Raw genomic sequence first — 13,370 nt, forward strand, 5'->3', positions numbered from 1 at the left:
CGTGGTGACTTCTAAAATAAAATATCCCGCGTTGCTATTTTTCCGTTTGACATTAATAATTACTGGATACCAATAATAGTGGCGACGCACTGGTTTCAGCATTACAGGCCCTGCGATATTCTCACGAATCTCCTTGCCCTCCGGCCCCTTCCCCGTACTTAAACTTTTCCTTCCTCAGGGGCCAGTCACCACTGTGGTCACATGTGGCAAACCCATTCTTGCATAACTGCGTAAGTCATCCTTGAAGAATTGGGTGACGTTTTAACCAAAATATGTTTCTTCTTTATTTGTGGATAAAAGTCTGGAGGGTTTTTCTGTTTTGTTTTTCTACGAATATTATTTGGAGGCATAACTAGGACCTGGGGAAACGCTTGGCTCCTCTTCGAGCCCCGAGGATGCACGTTGGGCAGGGCGGGCTCCGGTGGGCCGCACACCCATCACCCGTACTAGCGTGAGGTTGTCGAAGAGAAAATCTCACGTTTCGCATCCTCAAATTTCCGGATCTGAAACCCTATGCAAGCAGCAACCGCGGGAGAGCGAACAGCGGCGGGATGAGCATTCACAAGGCTGAGCATTCACAGGGCTGCGGGGAAGGCGGGAGTAACAGCTGGCAGCATACCGCGGCCCCGCCCCGCAGAGGCCCTGCCCCGCCCCCGCCAGAGTACAGAGTACGAGCTCCGACTTGGTCTCGTCCGCGGTCGTCACCACCCCTCAGCGCGCTGTGGTACGTCCCACGCTCCGCTTGGCCCAAGATGGCGGCCTCCGTGTGCAGCGGGTTGCTGGGGCCACGGGTGAGTGGGGCGACTCGGCAGGTCCCTGCGAGTCGGAGGTGGGGTCCCTAGTTTCCGCCTCACGCGCCCTCCCTCCACAGGTGCTGTCCTGGAGCCGAGAGCTGCCTTGCGCTTGGCGCGCCCTGCACACCTCCCCGGTCTGCGCCAAGGTGAGCACCGCCGGGGCGGGGGCCTGGGGGCCTGGGGGCCGGGGGGCCGGGGGCCGGGGAAGCCGTGCGGGCTGAAGGGGGCGTGTCGCTGGGGTCCGAGGCGGGGCTAGGGTCGGGGCTTAGGGATCAGGGGATTGGGGCCGGGGAACAGTGCCAGCTGACTGGGGGGACATGGCGCGAGGTAGGGGTCTGGATCGGGGATCTCGTGGAGTCACGGCCCCTTTTGCTCCTAGAACCGGGCGGCCCGAGTACGCGTAAGCAAGGGGGACAAGGCGGTGACCTACGAGGAGGCACACGCGCCGCACTACATCGCCCACCGTAAAGGCTGGCTGTCGCTGCACACAGGTGAGCGGACCCCAGGCCTCCAAAAGGAGCACTCAATCCGACTGTCATGTAAACAAAATGAACACGTGTCACAGGTTTTCTTTAACTCAGGAAATAATGCTAGGGTCAGAAATCTATGAAACCAACTCAAGGGAGACATAAAAAAGCAGAGATATATATAGATCAGGATGTTGAAACAAATTTGAAGATGGATGCAAAACTGACTTTTTCCATGGCAGGCAGGGACTCAATTGATCCTCCACTGAACAGAAATTATTTGCATGTCTACAGACAAGAATTATTTTGCATTCCTGTCAGTTATCTGTAACTTACAGAGCTGTAAAATAGCTCAGAGTCAAGGAAAGGAGTGAAACCGTTGCAGAATCTGATAACCCTGAACAGTGTGCTCTAAGGAATGCAGTTTTCCACTAAAGCACAAATTTTTCTCTGTAAATATATACAGACAACTCTCGTTATTCATGAATTCCATATTTTCAGATTCTTCTACTGACTAAAATTTATTTGTAAGCCCCAAATCAACACTCTGGGCACTCTCAAGGTCACTCTGAGATGTGGGTAGAGCTGCCACCCCAGGTGCATGTCCCGAGCTGAGGTCGACAAGGCTCTGCCTAGTTTCAGCTCTCATACTGTAAAAGGTGTCCTTTTTATGGTCTAGAATTTTTTTTTTTTAATTTGCATTTTCGTGCTTTTTGTTAGTGATTTTGCTGTTTAAAATGGCCTTGCAATGCTGAAGTGCTATCTAGTGTTCCTAAGCGGGAGAAGGCTGTGACGTGCCTTAGGGAGAACATACATGTATTAGAGAATCTTTCTTCAGTCATGAGTTGCTCTTGGCCCTGAATTCAATGTTAGTGAATCTACCATATATATTAAACAAGGTGTCTTTAAACAGAAACACAAAGGAAACTAGGTTATGTATTGATTTGTTAACAAAAATACGGTGCCCAGAGGCTGAAAGGAATCTAACCCTGTATTTCCCCTAGGAGCAATGGTTCAGTATTCACTAAGTCAGTGTTGGCAGTGACTTTATAGAATATAACTATTGTGAACAATTGATAACCAACTGTGCTTTGTTTAGTACAGGGGTTCTTGGATGTTTGAGATGCATCTAGAGAACTTACTTAAAATACAGATGCTTGCCTGGCACGGTGGCTCACGTCTGTCATCCCAGCACTTTGGGAGGCCGAGGAGGGTGGATCCTGAGGTCAGGAGTTCAATACCAACCTGGCCAAGATGGTGAAACCCCATCTCTACTAAAAATACAAAAAAATTAGCTGGGCGTAGTGGCGGGCGCCCGCAATCCCAGCTATTCAGGAGGCTGAGGCAGACAATTGTTTGAACCCAAGAGGCGGAGGTTGCAGTGAGCCGAGATCACGCCACTGCACTCCAGCCTGGGCGACAGAGTGAGACTCCATCTCAAAAAAAAAAAAAAAGAGAGAGATGCTTGTCTCCCACTCTTTCAGGTTCTGGTCTGAGGTTTGGATGTAGGTGTGCAGACTCTTAGTGGACATTGTAAGGGCTGCAGGGGATCCAGGGTTCACACTGAGGAACCCACTGGTGGAAGCCCTGGGCCTAGCTCATGTCCCTAATCTCAAAAATAGCTGGTAGCCTCATCTTTCTGGCCCATGGGATGACCAGTGTTTTTATAAGGCAGCCAAGAAAGCAGGAAAGGGGCTAGATGTGGTGGCATCATCTTGAGTTTTGTACCCTGACTCAGGCCTCCATCTTCCTTTTTGTAAAATAAGGATAATGATAATACCTACTAAACTGAATTGGCTTGGGAATTAATGACATAACATACTTTGAACTTTAAAGTGTTATTTTTCTTATTCCATTAGCAGAAGAAAAGAGAAGAGGCTGGGGGTGAAGGGTGGGATTGTGCTCAGCGCTTTTGGATGTTGACTCTGGAGTTATGGCAGGGCCCTGGGGCAGTGAGGCTGATTCTTCTGTTATGCCCTTCCCTCTTCAGGTAACCTGGATGGAGAGGACCATGCCGCAGAGCGAACGGTGGAGGATGTTTTCCTTCGCAAGTTCATGTGGGGTACCTTCCCAGGCTGCCTGGCTGACCAGCTGGTTTTAAAGCGCCGGGGTAACCAGTTGGAGATCTGTGCCCTGGTCCTGAGGCAGTTGTCTCCACACAAGTACTACTTCCTCGTGGGCTACAGTGAAACTTTGCTGTCCTACTTTTACAAATGTCCTGTGCGACTCCATCTCCAAACTGTGCCCTCAAAGGTTGTGTATAAGTACCTCTAGAACAATCCCCTTTTTTCCATCAAGCTGTAGCCTGCAGAGAATGGAAACGTGGGAAAGGAATGGTATGTGGGGGAAATGCATCCCCTCAGAGGACTGAGGCATAGTCTCTCAGCTGCTATTGAATAAAGACCTTCTATCTTGTCTTGCCTCTCTGCTTTTACTTTTGGATGAGGGAACTAGAGTAGTGTTTCTTTGACGATGCTCCAGGGTTTGCAGGAAGGCTGACGCCAGTTGTTTGAAGTTTAATTCATAGCTACAGTTTGGTGAGTACCTGTGCCAATCAATCACTCTGTCAAGCACTTTGCCTAAAGTTCTTTGTTTTTTCTCAAGATGGAAAGACCCATTCAGTGTTACTTTTTAAGAATCAAAACAGGCTGGGCGCAGTGGCTCACGCCTGTAATCCCAGCACTTTGGGAGGCCGAGATGGGCAGATCACGAGGTTAGGAGATTGAGACCATCCTGGCTAACAAGGTGAAACCCCGTCTCTATTAAAAATACAAAAAATTAGCTGGGCATGGTGGCGGGCGTCTGTAGTCCCAGCTATTCGGGAGGCTGAGGCAGGAGAATGGTGCGAACTCGAGAGGCGGAGCTTGCAGTGAGCTGAGATCGCCACTGCACTCCAGCCTGGGTGACAGAGCAAGACTCCATCTCAAAAAAAAAGAAAAAACAATATGAACATATATCAAATTGACCATGAAGCTTTCTTATAATTCCACTCCAGAGAGAACTACTATGAACAGCTTTTATATTTTATTCCCAGATGTACTTTTTTCAAGGAATACTTTTATGCACACTCATCGATACTAAACTCTTATCGAGTGCCTCCTCCGGCCCAAGCACTCTTCTAACTGCCTGGGACCCATTAGTGAGCAAAACATTTCATTTCAAGATCACTGTCTTTGTGACACTCACATCCTAGTGAAAGGGCAGGGAGCGTGAGGCAGCATTAAATGGTCCAAGCACGTGAAGGAGGAAGACATGCAGATAAATGGAGGAAGAGCATTTCAGAAAGTTGCATTCACAAAAGCCAGCACCTGGTGCTAGGAAGTAGGGCAGAGGTTGCTGATCCTGACCTTGACTCTCATCTTGATCATGTCTCTGATATCTTTAACCTGACCCTGAGCCTCAGCCCAACACACCCTTACCCTGACCTTGATAATGGCCCTAACTCTAACCGTGACCCTGTTGCTGACCTTTACCCTGACCTTGACACACAGGCTGACCTTCACCCTCACTCTCACCTAGACCCTTCCTGGTCATGTGTCTCACTCTGAGTCTGACCCTGACCTTGACTCTGATGGTCACTTTGAACTTCACTCTGAACCTGACCCTGACTCAGAACATACTAACACTACCCTGACTCTTACCATGACCGTGTTAGTCCATTTTCACGCTGCTGATAAAGACATACCTGAGACTGAGGTTTAATGGACTTAGAGTTCCACATGGCTGGGGAGGCCTCATAATCATGGTGGAAGGCAAAACGCATGTCTTACATAGCAGCAGGCAAGAGAGAATAATAACCAAGCCAAAGAGTTTTCCCCTTATAAAACCATCAGCTCTCATGTGACTTACTCACTACCACGAGAACAGTATGAGGGAAACTGCCCCCATGATTCAGTTATCTCCCACTGGGTCCCTCCCACAACATGTGGGAATTATGGGAGCTACAATTCAAGATGAGATTTGGGTGGGGACACAGCCAAACCATATTCTGTTGGGAATAGGCCCCCAAATCTGGCCATAAACTGGCCCCCAAACTGGCCATAAAATCTCTGCAGCACCGTGACATGCTCATGATGGCTATGACACCCACACTGAAGGTTGTAGGTTTACCGGAATGAGGACGAGGAACACCTGGCCCACGCAGGGCGGAAAACCGCTTAAGGCATTCCTAAGCCACAAATAATAGCATGAGCGATCTGTGCCTTAGGGACATGTTCCTGCTGGAGATAACCAGCCAGAGCCCATCCCTTTGTTTCCCGTTTTATTTAATCTATAATCTATAGAAACAATGCTTATCACTGGCTTGCTGTCAATAAATACTTTTTATTTATTGTGGGTAAAACTCTGTTCGTGGCAATCAGCTCTGAAGGCTGCCAGTCCCCTGATTTCCCACTCCACACTCTATATTTCTGTGTGTGTCTTTAATTCCTCTAACGCCACTGAGTTAGGGTCTCCATGACCGAGCTGGTCTCAGCAAGTGGTGCCCATGTGTGGGGCTCGAAACCCGTGTTGGAGGGTCGCTGGAGTGACGGTTGGAGAACGTGGAACTAAGCTGGAGGACACTTGAATACTCTTAAGCAATCCCTGTGATGAGTAAGAAGGGGAGCTCAGAAGCATCAGGGTAACAATGGGACAGGTGTGGGCTCTGGTTCATTCCACCTTGGAACCTTTTCACACTGATGATGAAGAGGAAGTAGAGTACAACGAAGTAACAGAAGAGGTGACAGAGCAGGTTTGTTTGCCAGCTAAAGTTAAAGTGGCAAAGGAGGAAGAGGTTCATCCCTACCCTTCTCCACCCCCTCATAATTTTGAAGAAAAAGAGTGGCCTGACCCTCCAGATCTTTCTTTTCCAGAGGACACTGGGTGAAAAGTAGTTGCCCCAGTGACTGTTCAAACAGCGCCTCGAGCGACCGCTCTCAGTTCTATTCAGGCAGGAATTCAGCAAGCTAGACAAGAGGGTGATATAGATGCTTGGAAGTTCCCTGTTAGAATACACCCACCTAATCAACAGGGAAATATTACACCTACGTTTGAGTCTTTTCCTTTTAAATTACTCAAAGAGTTTAAACAAGCTATCAATCAGTATGAACCAGGTCTATGCCCGAAGTGTAAAAAAGGGAAGCATTGGGCCAATCAGCGTCATTCTAAATTTGAGAAGGATGGAAACGTGATTTCGGGAAATGCCATGAGGGGCCCATCCCGGGACCCATTGCAAACCGGGGCATTTCCGGCTCAGGCCATCCCTTCACCCATGTACAATGTCTGTCCCCCGCCACAGCTGGTAGTGCTGTGGTAGATTTATGCTGCACAAAATCTGTCAGTCTTCTGCCTGGGGAACCCCTGAAAAAAGTTCCAACAGGGGTCTGTGGACCCTTGCCAGCGGGGATGATAGGATTACTTCTAGGTAGATCTAGTTTAAATATAAAAGGAGTGCAAGTACATACAGGAGTCATTGATTCAGATTACAATGGAGAAATTCAAATTGTTATATCTACTTCTGTTCCCTGGAAAGCAGAGCCAGGAGAGTGCATAGCACAGCTCCTGATTGTGCCGTATGTGAAAATGGGGAAAAGTAAAATTAAACAAACAGGAGGATTTGGAAGCAAAAATAAACAAGGCAAAGCAGCTTATTGGGTGAATCAAATTGTGATAAACGTCCTACCTGTGGAATAACTATTCAGGGAAAGAAATTTAAAGGTTTGGTAGATACAGGAGTGGACATTTCCATCATTTCTCTACAGCACTGGCCATCCGCATGGTCAATTCAAGCCACTCAATTTAATATAGTTGGAGTTGGTAAAGCCCCTGAAGTATATCAAAATAGTTATATTTTGCATTGTGAAGGGCCCGATGGACAACCTGGGACTATTCAACCAACTATAACTTCTGCACCTATAAATTTATGGGGGAGAGATTTATTACAACAATGGGGAGCACAAGTTCTAATTCCAGAGCAATTATACAGCCCTCAAAGTCAACATATGATGCATGAAATGGGGTATGTCCCTGATATGGGACTAGGAAAAAATTTGCAAGGTTTGAAGGAACTGCTTCAAGTGGAAAGGCAAAGTTCCTGCCAAGGTTTGGGATAAGATTTTTGATGGAGGCCATTGTTAAGCCTCCAGAACCTATACCTTAAAAATGGTTAACAAATAAGCCAATTTGGATAGAACAATGGCCACTAAGTAAAGAGAAACTGGAGGCTTTAGAGGACTTAGTTAATGAACAATTGGAAAAAGGACACATAGCTTCAACATTTTCCCCTTGGAATTCTCCAGTTTTCATAAGTAAGAAAAAATCAGGTAAATGGAGAATGTTAACTGACTTTAGAGCCATTAATTCAGTTATACAACCTATGGGGATATTGCAGCCAGCACTGCCTTCTCCTACTATGATTCCAAAAAATTGGCCTTTAATAGTCATAGATTTAAAAGACTGTTTCTTTGCTATTCCCTTAGCTGAGCAAGACTGTGAATAGTTTGCATTTACAATTCCTGTGTACACAACCTACAGTCTGCTAAGCGTTTTCATTGGAAAGTGTTGCCACAGGGCGTGTTAAACAGTCCAACAATTTGCCAGATGTATGTAGGGCAAGCAATTGAACCTACTTGTAAAAAATTTTCACAGTGTTACATTATTCATTATATGGGTGATATACTTTGTGCTGCCCCCACTCGAGAAATATTACTCCAATGTTATGATCACTTGCAAAATGTGATTTCTCATGCTGGTTTAATTATAGCTCCTGACAAAATTTAGACTACTACTCCTTACTCCTACTTCAGGACCTTAGTAAATGACACTACAATAGTGCCACAGAAAGTAACCATACATAGGGCTCAATTGAAAACATTAAATGACTTTCAAAAATTACTGTGGGGCATTAATTGGATGCAACCTGCTCTAGGCATTCCTACCTATGCCATGAGTAATCTATTTTCTATCCAGTGATGCCCAACTTGCCAAATGGTGCATTCCTCATCGTTTACAGGAGGAGTTAATCCTTGAGGATTGGAACCTAATTCTTTTTGGCAAATGGATGTCACACATGTTCTCTCATTCAGGAGACTAGCTTAGGTGCATGTATGTGTGGACACCTTTTCTCACTTTGTCTGGGCTACATGCCAATCAGGAGAGTCTTCTGCCTGTGTTAAACGTCACCTTTTGCAGTGTTTTGCAGTGATGGGCATTCCAGCTTCTACTAAAACAGATAATGCCCCAGGCTATACTAGCCAAGTTCTAGCTACATTTCTCTCTGTATGGAATATTAAACACATTATTGGTGTCCCATATAATTCTCAAAGACAAGCCATAGTCTTTGAAACATAGTCCCTGAAACAGCAGTTGCAAAAGCAAAAGGGGGAAAACAGGGACTACGGGACACCTCATATACAATTGAATCTAGCATTATTGACTTTAAATTTTTTGAGCCTGCCTAAAGGCCAGGTGCTATCAGCAGCTGAACAGCATCTACAGAAACCAGCTGCAAAGACAGAAGCAGAACAACTGGTTTAATGGAGAGATCTGATGACAAAAAGTTGGGAAATAGGTAAAATAATAACTTGGCATAGAGGTTATGCTTGTGTTTCTCCAGGACTGAATCAACAGCCAATTTGGATACTATCAAGACAGCTGAAACCTTATCATGAGCCAGATGCTGAGGAAGAGATTCCAAGAGGATCCCGAGGACTCCCCAGTTGCAGCCATGTCAAGACTGATGCTAAGGAGGACCCCAACTGTCACAAGCAACACCCATTGAACACAGCCACCAACCAGAGGACAGATCAAGAAACTGTCACAGATGGTGGAAGAAAACCTGAGGAAAGTGGGACAACCAGTCACAATGAGTAATTTAATGGTAGCTATGATAGCAGTGATCACCATTGCCATGAGTATTGCTTCAACAAGGGCTGACACAGAGAACAATTATACTTATTAGGCAGATTTATCAATCTTGGCTAGCAATAATGCCTGGATGTAATCACTCTATAACCCATTTACACATGCTTTCTAGTCTCAGTATTTACCATAATGAATCTGCTCCTATAATTCAGGCATACCACCCTCAAAAATCTATTTGTAAACAGAATTGGACCTGGCCAGAAATAATGAACATACTTATTTAGGAAGACTGCATTGCAGAACAGGCAGAGGTGCTGTGCAGCGATTCCTATGGAATCATTATTGATTGGTCCCCTAAGGAGATGTTTAGCTTGAATTACACCTCTTAGTCTGCATGCCACAGCCACACTATGTTCAGCTGGTCTAAACAAAACAGTCAGATGGTAGAAATGGTAAGAAATATGGCAAGAGTTCCTATTGTCTGGAAACATGGCGGTATAGTGGCACCTCAACCTCAAATGATACGGCCCGCTCTAGAAGCTAAACATAAGGATTTGTGGAAACTATTAATGGCTCTTAATAAGATCAAAATTTAAGAAAGAATTAAAAAGCATCTAGAAGGATACTCTACAAACTTCTCTTTGGATATTGCAAAATTAAAAGTACAAATATTTAAAACATCCCAGGCACACCTGACCTTAACGCCAGGAACTGGAGTACTTGAAGGAACTGCAGATGGATTAGCAGCTATTAACCCATTAAAATGGATAAAAACACTTGGAGACTCTATGATTTCAATAATGTTCAATAATGATTTCAATAAAGCCTGTGCTATTAATCTGTGTTGTTTGTCTTTGTATAGTCTGCAAATGCAGATCCCGACTCCTGTGAGAAGTGGCTCATCGTGATAAAGCCGCCTTTGCTTTTGTCATTTTGCAAAAACCAAAAGGGGGAACATGTTGGGAACAGGCCCCCAAATCTGGCCATAAACTGGCCCCAAAACTGGCCATATACAAAATCTCTGCAGCACTGTGACATGCTCGTGATGGCTATGATGCCCATGCTGAAGGTTGTGGGTTTACTGAAATGAGGACAAGGAACACCTGGCCCACCCAGGACAGAAAACCACTTAAGGCGTTCCTAAACCACAAACAATAGCATGAGTTATCTGTGCCTTAAGGACATGTTTCTGCTGCAGATAACTAGCCAGAGCCCATCCCTTTGTTTCGGCCCATCCCTTTGTTTCCCATTTTAATCTATAATCTATAGAAACAATGCTTATCATTGGCTTGCTGTCAATAAATATGTGGGTAAAACTCTGTTCATGGTTCTCAGCTCTGAAGGCTGCCAGCCCCCTGATTTCCCACTCCACACTCTATATTTCTGTGTGTGTGTCTTTAATTCCTCTAGTGCCGCTGAGTTAGGGCCTCCATGACTGAGCTGGTCTCGGCATCATTCCACCCCCAACCCCTCCCAAATCTCATGTCCTCACATTTCAAAACCAATCATGCCTTCCCAAAAGTCCCCCATAGTCTTATTTCAGCATTAACTCAAAAGTCCACAGTCCAAATTCTCAACTGAGACAAGGCAATCCCTTCCATCTATAAGCCTGTAAAATAAAAAGCAAGTTAGTTACTTCCTAGAATGTACCCCATACAATGAGGGTACAGACATTGGATAAATACAGCCATTCCAAATGGGAGAAATTGGCCAAAACACAGGGGCTAAAGACCTCATGCAAGTCCGAAATCCAGTGGGACAGTCAAATATTAAAGCTCCAGAATGATCATTGAATGCAGCTTTTCCAAGCACACAGTGCAAGATGTTGGTGCATCTACCATTCTGGGGTCTGGAGGATGGTGGCCCTCTACTCACAGCTCCACTAGGCAGTGCCCCAGTGGGGACTCTGTGTGGGGGCTCCAATCCATTTCCAATCCACACTGCCCTAGCAGAGGCTCTCCATGAAGGCACCGCCCCTGTAGCCAACTTCTGCCTGGACATCCAGTCATTTCCATATGTCCTCTGAAATCTAGGCACAGGTTCCTAAACCTCAATTCTTGACTTCTGTGTACATGCAGGCTCAATACCACATGAAAGCTGCCAAGGTTTGGAGCTTGCATGCTTTGAAGCCATGGCCCAAGATGTACCTCGGTCCCTTTTAGCCATAGCTAGAGCAGCTGGGATGCAGGGCACCAAGTCCCTATGCTGCACATAGCAGGGGGGTCCTGGGCCCGGCCCACAAAATCATTTTTTTCCCCTAGGCCTCTGGGCCTGTGATGGAAGGGGCTGCTGCAATGGTCTCTGACATGCCCTGGGGACATTTTCCCCATTGTCTTGGCAATGAACATTTAGCTCCTAGTTACTTATGCAAATTTCTGCAGCTGGTTTGAATTTCTCCTCAGAAAATGGGTTTTTCAGCTGGGCATGGTGTCTCACCCCTGTACTTTTCAGCTGGGTGTGGTGGCTCACTCCCAGCACTTTGGGAGGCCAAGGCAGGTGGATCACCTGAGGTCAGGAGTTCAAGACCAGCCTGGCCAACATGATGAAAACCCATCTGTACTAAAAATATAAAAATTAACTAGGCATGGTGGCAGGCGCCTGTAATCCCAGCTACTTGGGAGGATGAGGCAGGAGAATTGGTTGAGCCTGGGAGGCAGTGTTTGCAGTCAGCCAAGATCGCACCATTGCACTCCAGCCTGAGTGACAAGAGAGAAACTCCGCCTCAAAAAAAAAAAAAGAAAAAAAGGCCAGGCATGGTGGCTCATGCCTGTAATCCCAGCACTTTGGGAGGCTGAGGCAGGCAGATCACTTGAGGGCAGAGGTTCGGGACCGGCCTGGCCAACATGGTGAAACCCCATCTCTACTAAAAATACAAAAATTAGCTGTGTGTGGTGGCAGGCACTTGTAATTCCAGCTACTCGGGAGGCTGAGGCAGGAGAATTAATTGAACCTGGGAGGCGGAGGTTGCAATGAGCCGAGATGGTGCCACTGCACTTCATCCTGGGTGACAGAGCAAGACTCTGTCTCAAAAAAAAAAGGTGGGGGGTTATTTTCTATCCTATTACATTGTCCGGCCTCAAATTTTCTCAATTTTTATGCTCTGTTTCTCTTTTAAAATTGAATGCTTATAAAAGCACCTGAGTCACATTTGAATGCTTTGCTGCTTAGAAATTTCTTCCGCTGGGTACCCTAAATCATCTCCCTCAAGTTCAAAGTTCCACAAATCTCTAGGACAGGGACAAAATGCCTCCAGTCTCTTTGCTAAAACATAGCAAGAGTCACCTTTACTCCAGCTCCCAACAAGTTCCTCATCTCCATCTGAGACCACCTCAGCCTGGATTTCATTGTCCATATCATTATCAGCATTTTGGTCAAAGCCATTCAACAAGTCTCTATGAAGTTCCAAACTTTCTCACTTTTTCCTTTGTCTGAGTCCTCCAAACTGTTCCAACCTGTTCCTGTTACCTGGTTCCAAAGTCGTTTCCACATTTTCGGGTATCTTTACAGCAGCACTCCACTGTACTGGTACCAATGTACTATATGAGTCTGTCTTCACACTGCTGATGAAGACATACCCAAGACTGGGTAATTTATAAAGAAAAAGAGGTTTAATGGACTTACAGTTCCACGTGGCTGGGGAGGCCTCACAATCATGGTGGAAGGCAAAAGGCACGTCTTACACAGCAACAGGCAAGAGAGAATAATAACGAAGCGAAAGGGATTTCCCTTTATAAACCCATCAGATCTCGTGAGACTTATTCACTACCACGAGAACAGTATGGAGGAAACTGCCCCCATGATTCAATTATCTCCCCTGGTCCCTCCCACAACATGTGGGAATTGTGGGAGCTACAATTCAAGATGAGATTTGGCTGGGGACACAGCCAAACCATATCAATGACTAACCCTGACCTCATCCTAACTCTAGTACTGATACTCACTTTGACTCTGACCATGACTCTCACCCAGATGCCTATCATGACATTGACCATAAACCTGGAAGTCATGTAAATCTGACTCCCACTCATCCCTAACCCAGATTCTGGCCCTGATCTTGGCCCTATCTCTCACGCTGATCTAACCCTGCCCTTGACCTGATTCTCACACTCAGCAATGCTGACACTGGTTGTCATTCAGGCCCTAGGACTCCCCCTGGACCCTGACCCTGGCCTGAACAAGATTCTCAACCTGACCATAATCCATGTGTAGATCATGACTGATTTTGACTCTCAACCAGATCCTGAACTCAGCTTGACCCTGAACTCAT

At 46.1% G+C, this 13,370-nt stretch overlaps 1 protein-coding gene across 1 annotated transcript; it reads left to right on the forward strand.

Annotated features, from left to right (window-relative positions):
* Window positions 1-269: 269 nt before the first annotated feature.
* Window positions 270-3,676, forward strand: MRPS24 (mitochondrial ribosomal protein S24). Its single transcript, XM_003808674.5, has 4 exons — window positions 270-791; window positions 872-940; window positions 1,174-1,285; window positions 3,252-3,676. Exons 1-4 carry the CDS (start codon window positions 552-554, stop codon window positions 3,533-3,535), a joined length of 705 nt encoding a protein of 234 aa, XP_003808722.2. The 5' UTR covers window positions 270-551; the 3' UTR covers window positions 3,536-3,676.
* Window positions 3,677-13,370: the final 9,694 nt, after the last annotated feature.

Source organism: Pan paniscus, chromosome 6 (assembly GCF_029289425.2).
Source record: "Pan paniscus chromosome 6, NHGRI_mPanPan1-v2.0_pri, whole genome shotgun sequence".
NCBI classification, from domain to species: domain Eukaryota; kingdom Metazoa; phylum Chordata; class Mammalia; order Primates; family Hominidae; genus Pan; species Pan paniscus.

Excerpts from the sequence above, each read along its gene's own strand:
- MRPS24 (XM_003808674.5), top strand. The coding sequence starts at position 552 with ATGAGCATTCACAAGGCTGAGCATTCACAGGGCTGCGGGGAAGGCGGG. Across the intron at positions 792-871 it reads GCGGGTTGCTGGGGCCACGG|GTGCTGTCCTGGAGCCGAGA; the intron begins GTGAGTGGGGCG and ends CTCCCTCCACAG. Across the intron at positions 1,286-3,251 it reads CTGGCTGTCGCTGCACACAG|GTAACCTGGATGGAGAGGAC; the intron begins GTGAGCGGACCC and ends TTCCCTCTTCAG.